This window comes from Salvia miltiorrhiza, chromosome 2 (genome assembly GCF_028751815.1).
Source record: "Salvia miltiorrhiza cultivar Shanhuang (shh) chromosome 2, IMPLAD_Smil_shh, whole genome shotgun sequence".
In the NCBI taxonomy this organism is placed as follows: Eukaryota; Viridiplantae; Streptophyta; class Magnoliopsida; order Lamiales; family Lamiaceae; genus Salvia; species Salvia miltiorrhiza.
Window position 1 is genome coordinate 66,292,596 of NC_080388.1, and position 21,059 is coordinate 66,313,654.

General features: G+C 37.0%; 3 protein-coding genes across 3 annotated transcripts; 1 reads left to right on the forward strand and 2 right to left on the reverse strand.

Moving 5' to 3' along the window:
* Positions 1 to 1,814: 1,814 nt before the first annotated feature.
* On the reverse strand, positions 1,815 to 4,357 carry LOC131013142 (coatomer subunit zeta-1-like). The gene is made up of 6 exons (XM_057941177.1): positions 3,990 to 4,357; positions 3,084 to 3,243; positions 2,848 to 2,995; positions 2,676 to 2,753; positions 2,385 to 2,469; positions 1,815 to 2,213 (listed from the first exon to the last, which is right to left on the reverse strand). Exons 1-6 carry the CDS (start codon positions 4,008 to 4,010, stop codon positions 2,154 to 2,156), a joined length of 552 nt encoding a protein of 183 aa, XP_057797160.1. The 5' UTR covers positions 4,011 to 4,357; the 3' UTR covers positions 1,815 to 2,153.
* A 1,999-nt stretch (positions 4,358 to 6,356) lies between these two features.
* Positions 6,357 to 7,904, reverse strand: LOC131013143 (uncharacterized). The gene is made up of 2 exons (XM_057941178.1): positions 7,722 to 7,904; positions 6,357 to 6,712 (listed from the first exon to the last, which is right to left on the reverse strand). Exons 1-2 carry the CDS (start codon positions 7,768 to 7,770, stop codon positions 6,510 to 6,512), a joined length of 252 nt encoding a protein of 83 aa, XP_057797161.1. The 5' UTR covers positions 7,771 to 7,904; the 3' UTR covers positions 6,357 to 6,509.
* Positions 7,905 to 9,211: 1,307 nt separating this feature from the next.
* On the forward strand, positions 9,212 to 12,230 carry LOC131013145 (protein IQ-DOMAIN 8-like). The gene is made up of 5 exons (XM_057941179.1): positions 9,212 to 9,600; positions 9,994 to 10,245; positions 10,779 to 10,988; positions 11,069 to 11,182; positions 11,276 to 12,230. The coding sequence occupies exons 1-5, from the start codon at positions 9,535 to 9,537 to the stop codon at positions 11,918 to 11,920; spliced, it is 1,287 nt and encodes a 428-aa protein (XP_057797162.1). The 5' UTR covers positions 9,212 to 9,534; the 3' UTR covers positions 11,921 to 12,230.
* Positions 12,231 to 21,059: the final 8,829 nt, after the last annotated feature.

Here is a 21,059-nt window from a genome sequence, read left to right on the forward strand (position 1 = left end):
GCGTAATCAATACAAGACAGCATATTGTAAAATTATATTTTCAACCACTCCGACTCTACATCCCTCCAAGATTCATTACCTGCAGAATTGATCAAAGCAATATTAAATAAAAATTCTCAAAAATTCACACAAGCTAAGGAAGGATTTCGGCTTAGATTTTAAAACAGTCAAACTTTGACCAAATTTGGTACTTGGCAGTTGGCACACACGTGACATTAGTGCATACATGATTATGCTATATTAGCAACATATCAATTCAATTGGGAGTAAATTTATCTTGATTGATTGCAAAATCAAAATCAGCGAACAATATATTTCACCCGTTCCATTTCTTTTGAGCACGAAGATTATATTTTGTGACGTACAAAATCAAAATTTGATCATGTTACATATACTAGTATTATTTTTAAATATATGTTCTAATTCTCAAAGTTAAAACAAAAAAATCAAGAGTATATTGATAATTAAATTTACTCACTTATTGCTATTGGCTTGTCCTTGTCTTCTCTAATGCTCAAGCTCAAATGTGATTTGGGTTGTTCACAATTTGGTTTAAATCATCAATCAAATCACATTTAATTGTATTTTTGCGGTTGGATTAATTTATATCTTAGAAAATTACGGTTTACGATTTGGGTCCATTTTTTTTAAATATAAACAAATTTAAGCAACAAATCGTATAATGATAATGATAATATTATTATTATTATTATTATTATTATTATTATTATTATTATTATTATTATTATTGTTGTTGTTGTTGTTGTTGTTGTTGTTGTTGTTGTTGTTGTTGTTGTTGTTATACTATTATTTTTTTAAAATTTCTTAAGTAATGAATATTATATTAATTTATATTCATAACTATTTTCACAGATCGTCTGAAGATGTAAACTTACCATTTAGGATAAAAAAACTTGAACCCTAAGCCTGAATCCTCGCTTGTCATCTGACGACACATGCAAACTTAAAACTTAGAAAATCAAAATGTTGAACCTTAAGCCTCACTCACCAATATATACCCGTTTGTCACCGGTCGCTGCATATTTTAGTTTTTTGCTAAAGAATGCTACTCTGATATTGGTAGTGTTAGAGGTACATCGGTTCAATTCATTCATATTTTATAATTGATCTTCATGTGTTCCAACTTTTTCTATTTTGTTCTTTAATGATATCTTGTTTTTTCCTTTTGAACGACTTAGACATTTGATTTTTATTACTAGAAAAATGAAAGATATGTATAAACCGCAAACTACATCGCCAAACTGTATTAAATACCATTTGGTTTGGTTCGATTTTGGTACTAATACAATTTAGTTTGATTTTAGTGTCACGCCGCACCAACTTAAACCGTGAACAACACATCGAATTGTGAAAAATTCTCCTTTTTCATCAACATTGGTTTGGGATCTCTATAATCAATTTCAATGTTAAGGTCGAATTCTCCAAACTCAAATTTATCTCGGATTCTTCCTCTCAGTTTCAACTCTTTGATGTCCAGATTCTCCATTGTTTGTGTGATTTTTTTATTTTCTTTAATGTGTGGAAAGACTGTTTATTTGAGTGATAATAATACTCAAAATACTAGATTTAGTGATAGTTCTCTTATTATTTTTTTTAGTGTGGAACAGTGAGATATTTGTCATCCAAATACAAATAAATGGAAGTTTATGTATAAACACTCTACAAAATCGAACCTACTACTAGTTTTTCCACCAGCACCCTTAACATGATGTAAATGATTGAGAGAGATGTGTATTAATGAATATAATCAATTAAAATGTTTAATGTTGTATGGACAAATTTGAGACCCATCGTAGATATAATAATTTAATATACTATCGTATAAAGGGGGTTCTGTTCAACCGAGTTCTTACATGGGTGGATTTGTACAATCTCCCAAAACTTATACTAAGGTTTCCATGAACAAAAAGACTGTTATTCTCAAACTGAACAACACATGCTATAGGAGATGCCATTCTCTGCACAAAGAGGCCTCCAAAATATTTCACACAAGTAGTTTTCGATTTCATGGTACTATGTTTTGATGGCCAAAGAAGATTATATGGTACTCGAATAATGAATCATAAGCATGAAAAACTATAATACCAGAGAATATCATCAAAATAATCGCGCTTAGCTGGTGTGAAATTGCTTCATTTCAGAAGCGATCTTGTCAGATGCTCGCGTGCAGTGGCCAGTGCCTGAGATATTGTCTGCAACAAGGTGTATCGTGTCACGGCATTAAAAAAATTGCATCTAAATAGAAATTATCATCACATGTTATGTTATTACTCCATCCTCATATATACTAATATATTTAGCACATAGAAGTAGGTAACCATTTCAAAAATATCAAAACCAAAAGCATAGGAATGTAGTATCACCTGCTCTGACAATGGTGCACCATCATCCATGCTATGGATGGCTACTTTTCCAGCAATAATACTACCGTCTGTTTCGAGAATAATCCTGCAAGATGAAAACGCATCGTCATAGATATCAACTCCAATGCGGTTTTCACTCTTGAAATGAACTAGCTGTCCAAGAGTGAGTGCCATCTAAACATAAATCAAGATTTGGATTTGTATTTACTAAATGCAGCCTTTTGTAAGACAAGAATGTTTTGCCTAAAACGAATGAGACGCATCCTAATCTGTCAGGAGTTCACAACCTACCCTCCATCCACGATTCCATCAAGGCATAAGAGAATCATATCCAAGTTCTCAAGCGCCTCTCTTTGGTCGACATTGTTCCTAAAGCACCAAGAGTCGATCAGAAGCAAAGAATCAGTCAGCACATCGTCGCGATAGAAATACAAGGCAATTCCAAACACATTGAGAGATAAACCTAAGGAGAAGGGTGATTGCATCGAAGAATCCTTGTAGAACAGTAGCTAGGATCAGCTCATTTTCATCATCTCCCCCAGTCACAAAGAAGTGCAGATCTTGAACAAACTTATACACGATTATGTTGTTCTCCAGCATTGTTATCTCCGCTGCACCAGCAAAACAATTAGCTGCTGCTTGTGCAACATGTTTGAATCGGGAATCCTAACCACAGCTAGGCATAAAGATGGCATGCACCTTCAGTCCGAGCATTGGTTTTTTGAGTCTTTGTAAAAACAGATTTTTCGAATGCAAGCTTTGCAGCATTCGTCGGCCAGTCATCTGAGTAGTACTTAACTGCAATGCGCTTCCCCTCGGAATCCAGCAAAAGTATGTTCTTTATAGTAGGGCAAGTCTCCTTCATTCGCATGATTTCATCATACCACAAAACAATTTCAAAAACAATTAAACTAATCATCAAAATTCCTACTTACATTGTTAAATCCATCATCAGCATTGGCGACCAACAATTAACTTCATAAATAAAAGAAAAGAATGTGCTAGAAACCATTTAATCGTCCAGGCGAGCAACAATGCAACAAATCTAGAGATGACAATTCTCTCTCACACACACAAACACTTGCCTACTTATATGTGCAATCACAAAATAGAATTTCCAGTTGCAGAGCTCAAACAACAACAAAAGAGTTCATATTGACAGTTTACAATGATCATCCAATGAAATTTTAGCCATCTATTTCAAACTAGAAAAATACGCTATTAAAAACTTTGCTGGCTTAAATTTTCCTAAGCTTTGTTCCTTTTGTACTGAACATCTAAGTTGTCACTGAGATGCTTTCTGAACGAAATTTCAACTTAGTAGGATTGAAAAAGCTTATTTGTTTACCTTAAAAAAAATGAGACACGATCAAAATGCTCGATTCTACAAACAGTAATTCGGAAAAATAATAACAAAAATGATATATTTCATAGAAATCTTAAGTCGAAATGCAGAAATCACATGAATTAACGAGAATTCTTTACGAATGAGATCTCTAATCATCAAACAATCAGGGGAAAAAAAAAAAACAGATCTTGCAAATTGGAAAAATATGATCAAACAACTCATGCACAGATCAATGTACGGAAACGCAAGAAACTTACATGACTGAGAAACGTGGCCATTGCTGCAAGCGATGAGATTAATTTTTTCGAGAGAAATGTAGATTGCAAGTTAAAATAACTGAATCTGAAAGTTTTGCAGCTGAATTTGTTGCGATCAAAATGTAGATTGCAAGTTAAAAAATATGGCCCAATACTACGAGGTTTTGTATAAGCCCAATCTATTAATAGTTGAAATTAAATTCTTGGTCAATTTGAGATAAATATTATGCATTATTCGATTCCCTAGATGTAGTATCTAATTCATTTATTTATTAGGATGAGGGTGACCCTATGTCGATTCATCGATGGTGGTATTGTTTTTGTAAACGGTGAAGTCTAAGATTAAAATTCAATAATTTTCTAAGCTCATGTTGATATTACTTACATTCGTACAAAATGATTGAGATTATTAATTTAGGTATTTTCTATGATACAGCTTAAAATGTTCATGTTCTTCGATTTTGTTTATCACACATGTCAACCTCATTCTAATTCCTCATTCCTCCAATACAAATCCTCAAAATTTCCTTAAAAGAAACAACTTTCATTGTAGTAGGTTGAAAAACCTTTCAAACATTGCTTTAGTATTTGATGTGTGTATGATAGACTGAGATATTTTTTCATCTAATTTTTTTTGTAACTTTAGTGCTTTTCTTCTTATATATTCTTTGTCAGTTAAACTTTGCATTTTTTATCAGTTAAACTTTGTAACTTTAGCATTTTTGCTGTGAAAATGTATTTGAAATAAATCGAATTTAATCTCCCTAAAATAAGTAATTTGATGGTGTGATCCAAATAAATTCCATTTTGTGTCGCAAGCAACAAAAAGCAAACAAATTTACAGACTGATTAAGGGGGGTGTATTCGTTCAGGATTTTTGTAGATTTTAAAAGTCCGTAGATTTTAAAAGTCTATAGAATTCTCTCAAATTCTTCATGATTTTAAATGAATTTTTGACCGGATTTTTAATGAATTACAAAGAATTTGACATGATTTCTACGGAATTGAAATCCACAAATCCAGCGAGCGCTGGGATTTAACGGGCGGTAGAGAGGAACCCAGCGCCCGCTGGGAGCCCATGATCGCTGGACACCCAGCGAGCGCTGCATCCCAAACTCTATTGTTTTATAGATTCGCCAATCAGTTCAAATGAGCAGTATAAATAAAGAACTCCATTAAAGGGGAGTCTCTTCTCACCATGAACTGCCATGCGTCAGGCCAAGCAGACCTATTAAAACGTTTGACAGCTATCCTGATGCTGGAACAAAGTATCATCTATATCAGCAAAATCTTCATGTTTTGTCCATCTTCACAAAGAAAAATCTTCATGTTTTCAAAAGCTTCCATATGGGAAAGAATATCGTAGCTTAATATAGTAGCTCATTATGCATTGACCCATTAATTATGAAGTAGTCACTGACATCTCATTTTTCAGATGATAAATTCTCAAGCTATCCGCCTCTGATTATCCAATTTCCCCTTATAAACCACATTTGGAACCGAATTTTTGCAGCCAAATACATAGACCAGCGATCGTGCAACACCAGCGAGCGCTCGAGCGCGGAAGCCCAGCGCGCGCTGCATGCCAGCGACCGCTGGCTTCGTCAGGCTCGAGCGCTGGGTCCAGCGGCCGCTGGCTTCTTTGCCGCGGGCGTTGGAACCCAGCGAGCGCGTGATTTTGGCAGATTTGTGAATTCTCGTGGTGTTTGGTCGGATTTGTTGATGCCTATTTTCTGAACGAAATCAATGAAAGTCATTCCAATTTAAAAGTCCGTAGATTAACGAATACACCTAAATTTACATAGACTTTTAAAAGTATTGAACGAATACACCCAGATTTTAAAAGACTTTTAAAAGTCTTGAACGAATACACTCAGATTTTAAAAGACTTTTAAAAGTCTTGAACTAATACACCCAGATTTTAAAAGTTTGCAGAAATCTATAAAAATCCTGAACGAATACACCCCCCTAAATGTGAATACAACAACATATCAATCTCCATCATTGACACTTAAATGCGGAATCAAGAAATATCCATCCAAACAGTTCATACAGATCATCAAGAAATTCATCAACAAAACCAAAACACCAAAGAGGTGGTCTTGGGTACACCCGATTGTACCGTACAACCGATTTACACCTTCACTTAATTTTTGACCTGCACCCTGATTTGAACCCATATCCTGATCCAACTCATATAAATAATACTTCTATTTTGGGTACGGGTCAACCCGGTTGTACGGCACACCCAGGTGTATCCAAAATTTTGTGAACACCCCACCCAAATGCAGATTCATCAACAAAACCATAACACCAAATGCAGATTCATCAACAAAATCCAAGAGATTCATCAGAGAACTCCAACAGTAAGAAAAAACACATCTCATCTCAATAAAATTAACCGAAATGGATACAAGCGATGTTACTCATCAAGTAGATGATAATAAATATTAGCATTTCTACAATCAAGAAGCATCAGATAAACGATGAAGCAAGAATTCATGAAAAAAGAAAAAAAAACTATTTCTTGGGGTGAACTACTGCTTCGAATACAGCTTCAACCTCTTCCTTCACGCGTTGAACAACACTCGGTCCTTTGACTTCATCAATCTGAGTGTTCTCATTGATATCATCGCTCTTCCCATGTGTTTCTGCATTATGGACCCTCGACTCGTTCTCATTTATAGTCCCCTCGATCACATTTGATGGTTTTGCATCGTTGTCTATTGCAAAGCAGGAACATTAATGTGAATACTAATATCTAAGTCCCTTAAAGAGATCATTCCATACATGTAAACAGTGACAAAAGAGCAACTCGTTGTATAACAAATAAATTCTAAGTCCCTTCTTAGATCAATCCATAACTAAATTTGGGCAAATTACTAATATAAATTGTTGACATGTATGTATTCAGATGGTGGTTTCTATATCCGGTAGCCGGTAGGGTTATAGTTGAGCTCAGCTAAACAACAACTCCAGCTTAAACGAGTCTAGCTCGAATACAAGCTAGGTAGGTTTGCAATTAGATCAATGAAGCTTATAGGCAAACGTAAAGTACTTAAACAAACAAGTTGAGCTATCAAGATCGGGAGCATACAAACGAGACGAGTTTGAGCTTGGTAGTAGTCGTGTTAGTATATATATATGATCTATGACACCATTGATACCAAGCAAATTACATCTACAAAATAATACTAATGCAAGAGTAAAATCATAAAAGGTTACACAATCCAATTTGCTGCAAAACTACAACTTTCGTGATACAAAGTTTATGACATTTCTTATACTATAAATTTTAACATTGAACACTTCTATCATTGATACTAATTCAAATTTCGACCTCACGCTCCACTTAAAATATTTACCAATAATCAGCTCAGAACAATGAGCTCCGAAAATTCTTAAATTTTTCAACGCCAACTATCCTAGGTTCTGCAAAAAAAAAATTTAAAGATGAAAAAGTAATATATATATATAAACCAAGAATGAATATTTCTCAAAAGATCAAACGTTTTGACTGCAGATATTCTTTATACAAAGAACCCAGTAAAATTCAACTGACTACATAAATTTAGAAGTTGGGAAGCTGCATAAACGCAAATTTTAATCGGGGGAAAAAAAAAAGTGGAAGCAAATTTAAATGTTAAAAGAATAAATGAGAACAAGAAAATTTGAAAATGGAAAGCATGACAATAAGTAATTTAATAATTATATTAAACCGAAAGTTCTTACGCGGCTGAGAAACTGGGTTGGCGTCGCCGATCCCTTTTCGTTCTGCCATAGATATTTCTGATTGATTTTCTTTAATTTATTTGAACGAAGGAATTTTCAGATTATTGCATTCAACTAGTTTACCCGAACGGTGATAAAAGAAAAAATAAAATAAAAAATGCTGCTAAGCCTATTGGAACAGGCCCATTGGGCTTTAAGTATTAAAAGAAGTACAATCATATTAAATGTAAAGGTTATGGTCTCAGACGGGAAGTTCGAATTTAAATAAATTTATTTGACATTAAGAAACAAATAACATGTATTATAGTTTTTTACACGTATTATAGTTTTTTTTAAAAAAATAGTATTATACTCCCTTCGTCCCAGCTTTTAGTATCCAACTTTTCTTTTTTGATCGTCCCACATTTTGGTATCCATTTCTATTTTTAGTAAAAGTAGGTGGAGCCCTTACTCCACTTTAATTATTTTAACTCTCACATAAAATGTGAGACCCTTATTCCACTCGCAACACATCAATAACTTTATTAAAACTCGTGTCGTTCTCAACTGAATACCAAAAGCCGTGACGGAAGGAGTATGTTATATATGTACTATATAAAATCATATCCTCATGGTTACAAAATTAAACTGAACTCTACGCAATCATGTCATGAAAATGCTATAATTTACAAAGTATCGTGAAAATAATAACTAGCCAAATACCCATGGATCTGCTCCAAATGCTGCGAAATCCAAATCATAAGATTAGTTACATGCAATTTTATAATTGAAGTTAATATTTAATTGACAAAACTTGTAACCGATGGTAATATGGAGCTAGGTCGGGTTAGACTTAAAAAATGGGCTAGCCCAGTTCTAGAGGGAAATGTGACCCATACCGATCCGTCTCTCTCTCTTTCCTGAAATGAAAGCTCGAACTATCAGATGATAAAAATTGATATATGCAATCATTTATTTGATGCTATCTTTGAATTCGAACAAAATAGTTGGCTGAGTCAGAGAAATATTTGTGATCATTAATTTGTAAATTAAATGTTGTTTAAAAAAAATACTATAATTTACAAACTAAGCACTTTCACATGCAAATTGCGTGTGTGTGATAGAAAGCGTTTAAATTTGAAATATACCACTTAAAACTGGTTAATGATCATTATAAAATTACAAAAACAAAAACTCGAAAAGAAAAAGAAAATCCCTCCTTTCTTTTAGATTCATAACTTTTTTTCCTGCTTTAAGTTTAGAAATTCAAATTTGAAAACACTTACTTGGAAATACTAAATGCACGCCACATTTAAATGTTCCAACTTTTTATTTATTTATATTTTTTGAAGATCCCCTTACTTATTTGGAGAGGGATCTCAAACATTAAAAAGAACACTAAATTAACCAACTTTTTTTTTACCTAAAACGAATGAAAATTGTGTGAAAAAAAGGGCGTCGTCACATTTTAATTTTCCCGTTTTCCTAGGTTGTTAAAGGGACAGATCAGCCCCGAAACTACGTCGTATTGGTCCGCTCACGACCGTTACAACTTTCCATTTTTCTTCCCTTTTTTCTCTTTTATTCAAACTTTCAAATTTCAAACACTCGCACTTCCGCTCCACTCCGTTAATTAAATATTGATCGAATTTCGAGAACTCCCCAAATCGTTTTCTTCTTCACTTTCCCAATACCATTCTTCTATTTTGTCTCCACATTACAGGAATTAAACGATTTTTGGGAGAATATTTCTTGAAAAAACAAAGAATCTGCAAACATTCAGTCCTTTTGTTTCTTTGTGTTGTTTGTGATCTTTGGTGATTTTTCTGCGCAAATGGGTGCTTCAGGGAAGTGGATAAAATCTTTGATCGGTCTTAAAAAGGCTTCTGTGAATGAACTCGTAAGCTAAACACTTGTGCAATTTTATTTATTTATTTGTCTTTTATTAGTTTCTTTTATGAGTGGAATTTGTGTTTGTTTCATTTTGTTTAGTGAAGTTTCTGACGCTTGAAACCAGCTAAAAAACTCAACTGCATGTGGTATTTTTAAGATTAAATTTGTCATTTTGGCATTTGCTATTGATTTTCTTTTTCTTTCAACTCGCCCCATGTTAATTTTCTTCTGTTTTGATGATAGCTGCAAATATGTTGATATGTGGTAGTTCTTTGATCTCTTGCAGTTTATGAAAATCCATTTTCAAAATTTGCGAACTTTTAACTTTTCATGCTATAATTGAAGTTATTTTAGATGGGATGTTTCCAAATATTGAATTATTGTTTGATTTCTGATGCAGGAAAAAGGAGGTGGTAAGGGAAGGAAGTGGAGGTTATGGAGGAGTGGATCAGGTGGAATAGTCATAGCTAAGGGCGGCAGAGGCGGCGGTGATGGGGCGGAGACGGAGGGATCGGAAGCCTCTTCTTATGCTTTCGACAGTGAAATGGCGGCGGCTGTGGCTGCTCTTGCCAAGGCTTCACCTAAGGATTTCATGGTGGTCCGGAGGGAGTGGGCTGCTGTTCGGATTCAGACTGTTTTTCGTGCTTTTCTGGTACCTCTATCTTCTGTTTTATACTGTTTTTCATATGTGGATAGTGGACTGCATCAGCATGCATAAATAATTTATGTAGATTGATTCAATTAGTTGATTCATGCTCCCAAACATAAGTGGTTTTTTAGATTTGATTTGCCTGTGTTATACTCAATGAATCATTAGATGTTTCAAATGTAGGTTTGCTTTTGAAGAGAGATGATTTTTTTATTTAATCAATCATGAGTTATAGATTGCTTTCCAAAAGAGCTAAAAGGTTGGATTCGTGCTCCAAACAACATGTAATGTTAATAACCAGTCATTGATTAGATGTTTCATAAGGTTATTGGTTTGTAGAAGATTAGAAAGTAGATGTCTTTTGAAGAGTTGAAATAATTCGATTCTTGCTTCTAGATATATGTGAAAGAATTGGAAGTCTTATAATCAATCAAACATTAGATGTTTCAGTTCACATTAATTTCCATGAATCGAACATTATGTATAAAACAAGAAAGGTTCCTTCTTTTTAATCCCTTGTGAGTGAATCTTTGAAGGCGCGGCGCGCTTTGAGGGCCTTGAAGGCGTTGGTGAGACTTCAAGCCATAGTGCGTGGACGGCTGGTCAGGAAGCAAGCTGCGGTGACACTAAGGTGCATGCAGGCTCTCGTTCGTGTTCAAGCTCGAGTAAGAGCTCATTGCACTCAATCCTCTGCAGGAGGGCTCTCGGACAAAGAGAGCCAAGTCGACCCTAAGAAGCTTGTCGAGGTTTGATCATAAAGATCCTTTCAACATGTTTTATTAGTAAGATTGGAATCACTGAGTTCTGCGTTCGTCTGTGATCACAGAGTGGCTGGTGCAACAGCGTTGGCACGGTTGAGGAAGTGATGTCGAAGCTGCAAATGAAGCAAGAAGGAGCCATCAAGAGAGAGAGGGCTTTTGCCTATGCTCTTTACCAGCAGGTACTAATGGTTGGTTTGTATATTTTCTCGACTAAAAATGTTCGGAGACGAAGTTGTAATCTTGACATATATATCGATTTTATCTCATCTCAGCAACTGAGGCGAACCCCCAACGCATGCTCGAGGGCCAGCAAGATGGGCACGGCCACACCGGCTAGGTCAGACAAGGCCGGTGCAGGGCTCAATTGGCTGGAACGTTGGATGGCAACGAAGCCATGGGAGTCAAGGCTGATGGAGGAGTTCCACAGCGATGTATCCGATCTAACCCCGGCTTCCGTGAAGCACGAGGCTGGATCCTTGTCCAGCGCATCCGACCACGACCCCATCAGAACAAGGCGCAGCAACCTCTCCACTCGAACACCCTTGAAGGTGCCCATGAGTTGCCAGATCCTACGCTCGTCCTCTGATCCCTGCTCCGAGTCCATGTACAACGACGAGACCACTACTACTTCAAACTCGTCCACGACAACCTCAGAAACGCCCGGGTCGGGCGAGACAACAACGGAATCCAAGCCTCACTACATGAGCCTCACAAGAGCAACCAAGGCAAAGCAGAGACCTTGTGCGTATGGTTCAAATGCGAATGCCCACTCCTTGCACCGGCATTCGGTCGAGGATCTACCCCACCGGAGGAAGCCGAGCCCCCTCTCTAAAGGGAACGCGAGGAGGAGCGCTGACACGGACTTATACTCCGTTGATCTGTGCAAGGATCTCTACCCTCCGGCCTACTACGCGTGAGCATTGCGTGTTTCCTAAATATCTTTACATGTCGAATGAGTTCAACATCTTGTTGTCCTTGATTTCGTCGATTGTTGCTTCGGGTTAAGGTTTCCTTGAGAGTATACAATCAGCTTCAATACATTCTGCAAAAAATTGAGTGATCAAACTATAATATAGCTTTTGAATTTGTTGTTATAGCAGCAGATGCTACGGTTCAACACTGTAAAATATGCAGTGTTTTTGTATCTGCTTCGTATAAATATTCGACTTGTGCTACAACATTGGTGTTTGAATACGTATAAAATATATGGAATTTCGTAGGTATAGCGGATTTGTGTATAAATACGACTTGTGCAGCCTGAATACGTATAAAAATACATGGTAACTGATTCTTTTCTTAAAAAGGACCACACGCATCGCCATCACATCATAAAAAATTTGATGTATCATGAAACGAGATTATATAATGTATTGCATGCTAAAGTTTTATCGTTTCAAACTGAACACTGCTTGAAAGAGAAAGCCTATGGTTTGGCTGTCAATTTGAAAATTTAACGGACATGGAGCAGCTGAGAATTGGATGAGCAATATCAAACTCCATCTCATATTAAAATCTACACAACTTGTAGATCGTCTATTTTATCCTTGTTATATACTCCATTTATTATTATATTTATAAAGTATAACATTTATTTGTCACCTAAATCTATAAAGAATACTTTATGGGTGTGTTTGCTTTTTATCCATCTAAATGGAGGGATAACAAAAATTTATGCCTTTAAATATCTTGTTTCTTATCCCACATTTTACACAAAAGAGAAGTTCATAATTTTTCCTTCCTTATCCCTCCTTGAAGTGAAAATAAGGAAGAAAAAAAATTGTGAACTTCTCTTTTGTGTAAAATGTAGGATAAGAAATGAGACATTTAAAGGCATAAATCTTTGTTATCCCTCATTTTTCCATCCATCAAAGTGAACGCGCCCTATATCTATAGCTATTGATAAGGTTTATAAATAAATATATTCATCCAATAAATTATCTAATAAAAGTAATGAATTAATAGATTTTTTTAAATGATAGATTATCAATTAAAATAACATTAATTACACGTACAACGTACGTTCTTTCTGCTAGTCATTTAAAAATTAAGTTCGTCGGGACTTCAATTTTCTAACGTTTAAATCGACTCGACAAATTAATGTTGACGGCGATTCGGCTTGATTAATAATTAATGTTTTATCTAAAATTTTAAGTATCTTTGCTCGATTTATTTATGTCTTTATTTTATATAGAATTTGAGGTGATCAAATAGTTTGAGCTTGATTAGAGCCACAATGGAATGAAATTGAGTAATCTAGGTAGCAACTCGATTTTTGTTTTTTCAAACCGATTCGACCTATAACTTCCCTGCTCAAGAGTGAAGACAAGCCCATATATACGAAATACTCCATTTTATTCTGTTTGAAAGTTGAAATTGAAATGGAAGTTTCCATATATGGATCAACTCGAAAGCAAGACACAAGAATTAATGGCTTAGAAACACATGCTTTCTTTTGAGTATGTTTGCAAACTTTCTCTCAATGGATTTGTTTTCAATGCAAGAGACCCATTTTCTTGCATGCCGTTTTCAACAATATTTTTACTCTTAATTTTGTTATCTTTTTACAGAAAATTACATTTTCTATCTCCACTTCATTTTATATGGTTTGGGGGCATGAGTTTGGTTGAAAAATGTGGAGAAATTAGAGACCCATTAAAGTTGAGTGGAGAAAGTGATCGATCAAAATTGATATGTTAAATGATGGAATTTTTGCAAATATTGAGTATGAATGTATATAGTTTAAAATATAAGGGATAATGACAAAAAAAAAGAAGGAAAAGACTATAACTTGTAATAAGACTACAATTAATGTTCATGGACGATGGAAATATATTAATTAATTAATTTTTAACTTGATTGTGTGTGTGACATGTCATACTGTGTGTGTTATCACTATGTGCATGTCATACGCGAATTTTCGTGGACGACTAAAACTAATTCAACAATAAGCTTGTAATAATCCTCGATAAAAAACCTATGAATTAAATATCAAAAAATAATAAAAAATTGACAGCCACCATAAAATGGGAGAAAACAAAAGTGAAGCTGAGGTTGTGTCCCATGATGGCTCGTCAAATGAAGAAATGGAGCCTCATCTCATTAATTCTTTCATGTGCTACCCACTGTCCCTTTCGAAATAAAATAGATGAAAGGAATTATTATTTGATTTGGAAAACTAAATTGATATCTCATCACAAGCATATGCTCTAAGTTTTTCTCTTAAATCAACTAAAAATTATATGTGTCCCTATTTTTCTGTTTGGTTATAAAACCAAAAGAAGCATTGCTTTATCAAGATTTCACCGTTGAGTTTGGAATCTGTCATTTTTTAATATAGTGGTGTGGGATTTGCGACGCAGTCAATTCTCAATAATATGGGAAAGTTGCATGCAGATAATGATTTAGATCGATGTGGTCGACCCAAATATATATATTCACACACAATACGCACACGTACACAAATATGTATATATATCGATCGACAGAGGTAGGCTGATATAGGAACCTTCCCTCATTAACTATAACTCAATCTCAACCATTAATCTTTGTTTAATTTACAATTGTCATTAAAAGTAAAATATATAAAATGTATTATCCTGAAAATGAATTACTATTTATGTATAAAATTTATCCAAAAGATGCATAATTATATATATATATATATATATATATATATATATATATATATATAGGGAATGGCTAAAATAAGAGCATTTCTTAAGATATAAAATAAGAATTATTTTCAGCCCTTAGATCATCAAGATCTACGGTTGATTCGTAATCTTGTTGGATAGATTTATGGTCCTGGGTTCGAATCCCAAAGGTAACAAAAATTTATTTTTCACAATTCATACCTTTATACAGCGAATTCATACGTGTTCTACATAAAATTCATACATTAAAAATTGCTCTTATTTCTTATTTAGTGGTTCTTTCTTGAACCTCTCCATATATATATATATATATATATATATATATATATATATAGGGTGTGGTTCTAGAGAGAACTACATTATTTGTGAGAACGGGAGAACCATCAAATCTAATGCATCCACTGTAAAAATTAATGCATTTGCTGTTAAAATTAATGCACTAAAAAATTTTAAAAAAATGCTCCCTTCAGGATTCGAACCCAGGATCTACATTCATCCAACAAGATGATGCATCCACCGTAGATCTTGATGATCGAATGGCTGAAAATGGTTCTCCGGTCTTCTTTTATTTATGGTTCTTTCTTGAACCTCTCCCTATATATATATATATATATATATATATATAGGCAAAGGTTCTATTGAGAAGCCTAAATATTTTAAGAAGTGAGAAGTAATCATATCCATTGGATTTCAAGCATTGGACGAACAAGATTCATTTACCTATTGAAACGCATATTATTATTTTTTTGTGGTCCCTAATTGCCGTGTTCAGATCTCTACTTTTAAAAATGCATATGTGGGGATGGAAAGGGAGGCGACGACATAGTTGAAGCGGCGAAAACTTAAATCCGATACTATTTCCGGGCATATCAACCATATTTACGGAGTTCCAGCGATGGCACGAACTAAGGCTAGTCGGACCGGTGAGATTTGATATGAGCGTTCATTGAATTTCTTGGGATTTGATATGGGACCGGTGGTATTTTATATTATATTATTGTGAATTTTTATCACATATTGTTGTGAATTTCATGGATCTGTGATTGCTGGTGGGGGAGCATGGTCAAGTGCAAAGGTTTATTGAATGAATTTTTGTTTTTATTTTTTTTGTTTTATGTTAAATTTCATAAATATATTCATAGAGTTAGGTCTATTTATGAATCACCAACTAATGATATGTGGTTTTCATTTTCTTTTTTGGTTGTATTTGTTTTCATTTGCATTAAACATCATGTTTATGGTGTTCATGCATCAAAGAGTATTGATGTTGGTAACTAATCGAATGCACAGATGTGTGAAGCAATTTATATTTATGTGGATACTAAATGAATATTTTCAAATTGTGTGTGAATATTATGTTTGTGGACACGAATTTGCGTGGCTACTGTAATGTTATTTATATGGGTGTTAAATTCACCAATTAATTATGCTTTCCAATCATGTGTAGACTGTGTGCGCCATTGGTGAATATGAAGCTGAAGATTTGCAGAACCGTCCTCGTGTGAGGTCCAACATTTCAATGCGTGGGAAAGAAAATGTGGTTTAGTGTTGGGTTTGGCATATACATTACACGTAATAAGTTTTTGGATTTCAGTTTATTGTGTGAATGAATAAATTTCATGGTTAGCATGAATTATTTTATTTCATTTTTTGGATGATGTGTGTGTTTTTCGTTGACACTCTCGTCAAAGTCATCATAGTCATCATATTCATCAAATAGTTAATTTTATATTGGCACTCTTATGAACCTCAATTTTGCAATGCCTCATATAGAATTAGTAAAATTCTATTACAACAATCTCTAATGACTTTAAAATTAATGCAATAATGTAACACTCTACAAAATCTGATGTTGTTCTTGTCTTATACACATGAAATTCGTACACTAACCACAAATATTCGTGCAGTTTAAACTTACAACAAATAATTTTGTCAATTTAACTGTGAATTCATGCAGTTAACGAGCTCTAAAAAAAGCTCTAAAAAAATTCATGCAGTTAACGAGTTGATTCGCATTGACTTCTAGCATTATTCGTTTAATAACTATTGTGAAATGGCTCGCATTAAATTGTGAAATTCTTTGTGTTAAAAAATTGAAATGGTTCGCAATAAATGGTTCGCATTAAATTGACTTCTAGCATTATTCGTTCAATAAATATTGTGTAATGGTTCACATTGGTAAAATTCTATTACAACAATCTCTAATGACTTTAAAATTAATGCAATAATGTAACACACTACGAAATCATATGTTGTTCATGTCTTATACACATGAAATTCGTACACTAACCATAAATATTCGTGAAGTTTAATAACTTACAATAAATAATTTTATCAATTTAACTATGAATTCATGCAGTTAATGAGTTGATTCACATTATCGATCTTCCACATTGGACTCCTCTTTTGCGGAAAGGAAAGGGACGCGTGTTTGACCAATTGCGCCGCACCAGGCCGATCGCCACCGCCGGCTGCCCGCTGGAATCTGGCTCCGGTCGGCGTAGAGGAACGCCGCTAGGCGGCCCGCCACCCCACAAGGCGGAGACGAACGCCGCTCGCGCCTTTCCGCAGTCAGCGGAGACGATCCGCAGCAATCGCAGTCATAAGCTCCGGCTGACCGCGATTCACCACCGCTTCAGTCGCCCGGCGCATCTCCAGATCCGGCCCCGCTGAGGCGATTCTCCAGATCCGGCCCCGCTGTCCTTCGAAGTTGGGAGATGTAGAAGTACGAGCGGAGCACGACCAGGCCGATCGCCACCGCTGGCTGCCCGCTGGACTCTGGCTCCGGTCAGCGGAGAAGAACGCCGTTAGGCGGCCCGCCACCTCACAAGGTGGAGACGAACACCGCTCGTCTGCAGCAAGACAACAGCTACGGCAGACCGCGTACCGAATCCCTTCCCGTCTCCGCTACAGTCTTCCGTCGCATCTCCAGACCCAGCACCTCTTCCTAAGGCGATCTGAGAGAGAAATGGATCTCCCAATCACCGGCGACCGGGCTGTTCCCATAGCCACCCAGCGTTCCGGCCTTCCGCCTCCGACGTCTCCACGCAGCAACTGGCGAAGGTCCGCTCCCGCCGCAGCCGCTGATGAAGCTCCGCAGATCCTGCCGAACTTCTCTGCCGCTGAAGAAGAGATCTGCTCACCAGCCCAGTCGCCGCCCATGCAGTCCTTTGCTGAAATCGCCGGCACGCCTCAACCGATGCCGCCAATGTCGCCGAGCAAGCCACCGACGCCTACGATGCAAATCAGCCAACAACAGTTGCCGATTATGGTTGATAAGGCAGGGCTGAATCTGCCGCAAGTTTCCAATAATTTCTTTACTCAACGTCATAGCCATGGAGAATGTCACGACAAAGATAAATTTGATGTTGAATATTCAAAGGGTTTGGCTGAGGAATCTACGACAACGTCCTTTGCTGGTAGACCTTCTGGACATTCACAGGTTCATAAATTCACTACATCCAATACTCAGGTTCAGGATTTGATCAAGGGAGACAATTCTAAGAAGGCCTCGGCGACAGAGCTTCATCGGCCGAGCACCACTTCTTTTGCTTCGCTTCTGAGGAGACCCCGACAAATTGAACGTACGCCGGATGTGCTTGTTCATCGATTCAATTCGCTACAACCGGATTTCTCTGGTGAAATACCCACGCTGAGGGTGCCAAAAGAGCATCTGCTGCCCAAAATAAATCAATTTGAGCATGCTTTAATTGGTCGTCTTCTTCTTAGGAAAGGAGAGAAGCCTCGTCTTCTCACGGATCTTAAACGTGATCTTCAGGTGGCTTGGAATATTGACAATGATTGGCAAATCATCCCCATGGGAAAGAGCTTCTACACTATTAAATTTAATACCGCTGAAGACAAGGCGCTAGTTCAGAAAAGCACTTCTTGGGAGTTACCTTTCGGAACCATGCGGTTACGCGAATGGGTGAGATTCTTCGACCCCTATAAAGAAATTTCATCACTTTGTGAAGTTTGGATGCGCATTTATTATTTGCCCTTAGAATTTTGGACTCTGGATGTCATTACGGGTATTGGAAGGGCGATGGGATCGCCTATTAAAGTTGATGGGGCTTCTGCACGTGGTGCTGCTGGACATTATGCTCGAATTTTGTTGGAAATTGATCTCTCGCGTCCTCTTCCGGAGGCTTTGCTGGTTGACGGGGAAGAACGTTCCTTTCACGTCGAATTTGAATTCGAACAACTACCGGCCTTCTGCTCTAAGTGTAAGATCACTGGACATTCTATTGATAACTGCAATAAAATGAAGAACAAATCCAAGGAGGATAGCAAGAATGGGAAGGCCAAAGATAGGTCGCTGGTGAAAGACAATGAAATTATTAATAAGGGAGCTGCTAAGGAGGTTAGGGCACCTAACTGGAAACCAAAATCTTGGGACCAGAATAGGACTGATCAAGCTCACAGACCGCAGATTATCACTGAAAATCAGTTTGGGGTTTTTCAACAGGTGGCTGTCGAAGAAGAGCAGATTCTAAATCAGTTGGGGGTTTTGGAACAGGTTGTTGTTGAAGAAGAGCAGATTCTGACACCGCGGGGAACAAAGAACCACAATCAGTCGCTGGCTTTAACTGATCGGAATGTTGATTTTGAGGATGCCAATGGAGATAGATTGATGTCAGGTCCGGATATCTTACAGGCGATCACTGTGCCGGTTACGGAAGAGATAGATTCAGGAGAGGAATTTGATGGGCAGTCGGATGGAGGCAAGACAGTGGCTGAAGAAGATTCACAACAGATCGTCATTTTTGAAAGTTCGGTCAATCGGGATAAAAATTGTGAGAAACAGGAAAAGATGATGGAAAGCGCTATCAAAGCTCAGCGGATAGTGGAAACTTTCAGGAATTGTGAGGCGGAGGCGCAGGTGAAAAAAAGGGGGAGACCGCCGAAAGATTTGGCGACAAGGAAACCGAGGATTCTTGAGGAAGATAGTATCAAGAGTCGTCTACGGAAGTCAGTGGAGCAGCAACCTAACCAACAACCCAATCAACAGGCTGAAGATTTCATCAAAAATAAACTTTACAAAGCTTGGGAAGCAGGAGATAAACCTAGAGATTTCATTATTACATCTGGGAGCTCGAAGAATGATAGAGCCCTGAATAATGTGGCGGCCAAGAGTTGGGCAGCTGAAGTGGAATCGGGTGAAAACCCGAACACGAATTCTCAGTCTTTATGATGAATGTCCTCGTATGGAATGTCCGTGGCCTTACGGACGAGTCCAAACGAGTTTTAAAGGAGCATTGCGACTCCTTCTCCCCTGTTATTGTTGGGATTATTGAGCCTAAGACGAATCTCAAGAAGACTTTTTCTAGATTTTGGCGTTCTCTGAATCTTATTCCTTGTTTTCAAAATTCAAGAGACAACATGAGTTCGAATATTTGGGTTTTTTCTCATCCTTCTGTTACTCATGATGTGATTTTCTCCTCGGAGCAGGTGGTTATCATGAACTGCAGATGGTCGACGTGGAATTTCAAAATCGCGGTGGTGCATGGCGTTAACACGTATGCTGGCAGACGGCGTTTGTGGTTGGATCTTCTGGATCATATTGATGGTAATGTTGTCTTTATTGGCGATTTTAATGCGGTGAAAGGCGCCCATGAAAGAAGTAGTGACTGTATGCCTAACTCTACTGCTTGTGCGGAGTTCTGTGAATTCATTGAAGCCACCGGTTTCATTGAGGCGCCCACGGTTGGTCTGCATTACACGTGGTCTGGTCGTAGATTTATGCCTACCCATGTCGAGTCTCGTCTGGATAGAGCGATTTATGCTGACTCTTTTGCAAATCTCTGGAGTTCGGTTTTTGTCCAAGCTCTTCCACGTATTACCTCGGATCATTCCCCGCTTGTTCTTCATTGCATGGTGGATGCTCCTCCTCGCCATCGTTTCTTTAAGTTCCTTAACATCTGGACCTTACATCCGGATTTTCTCCATACGGTGGAAGGGTCCTGGCAGATGGATACCGAGATTGGCTGCCCGATTTTTAAAGTTATGCATAAATTAATGCGTCTTCGGCAGGTTCTTCGCGCGTGGAATCGGAATGTTTTTGGAAATGTTGATTCTTGTATCATGAATACTCAACAAGAGCTTTTGGAGATTCAAGATCAGATTGCCAGGGATGGTTACACGGAGGATCTCTTTGATAAAGAAGTGGAAGCCCAAGCAAAGATCAACGTTGCGCTTTCCAGGCAGAGCTCGCTTTTACAGCAAAAAAGCCGGGTGTCTTGGCTTCAAGATGGAGACAGGAACACGAAGTTCTTTCATGCGATGCTTAGGTTTCGTCGTAAACCTCACATCGTTTCTCACATGGAGATCAATGGAGATATGAATTACGACCAGAAGGTTATTGGGGATCATATCGTGGATTTCTTCTCTTCTTTGTTTTCGA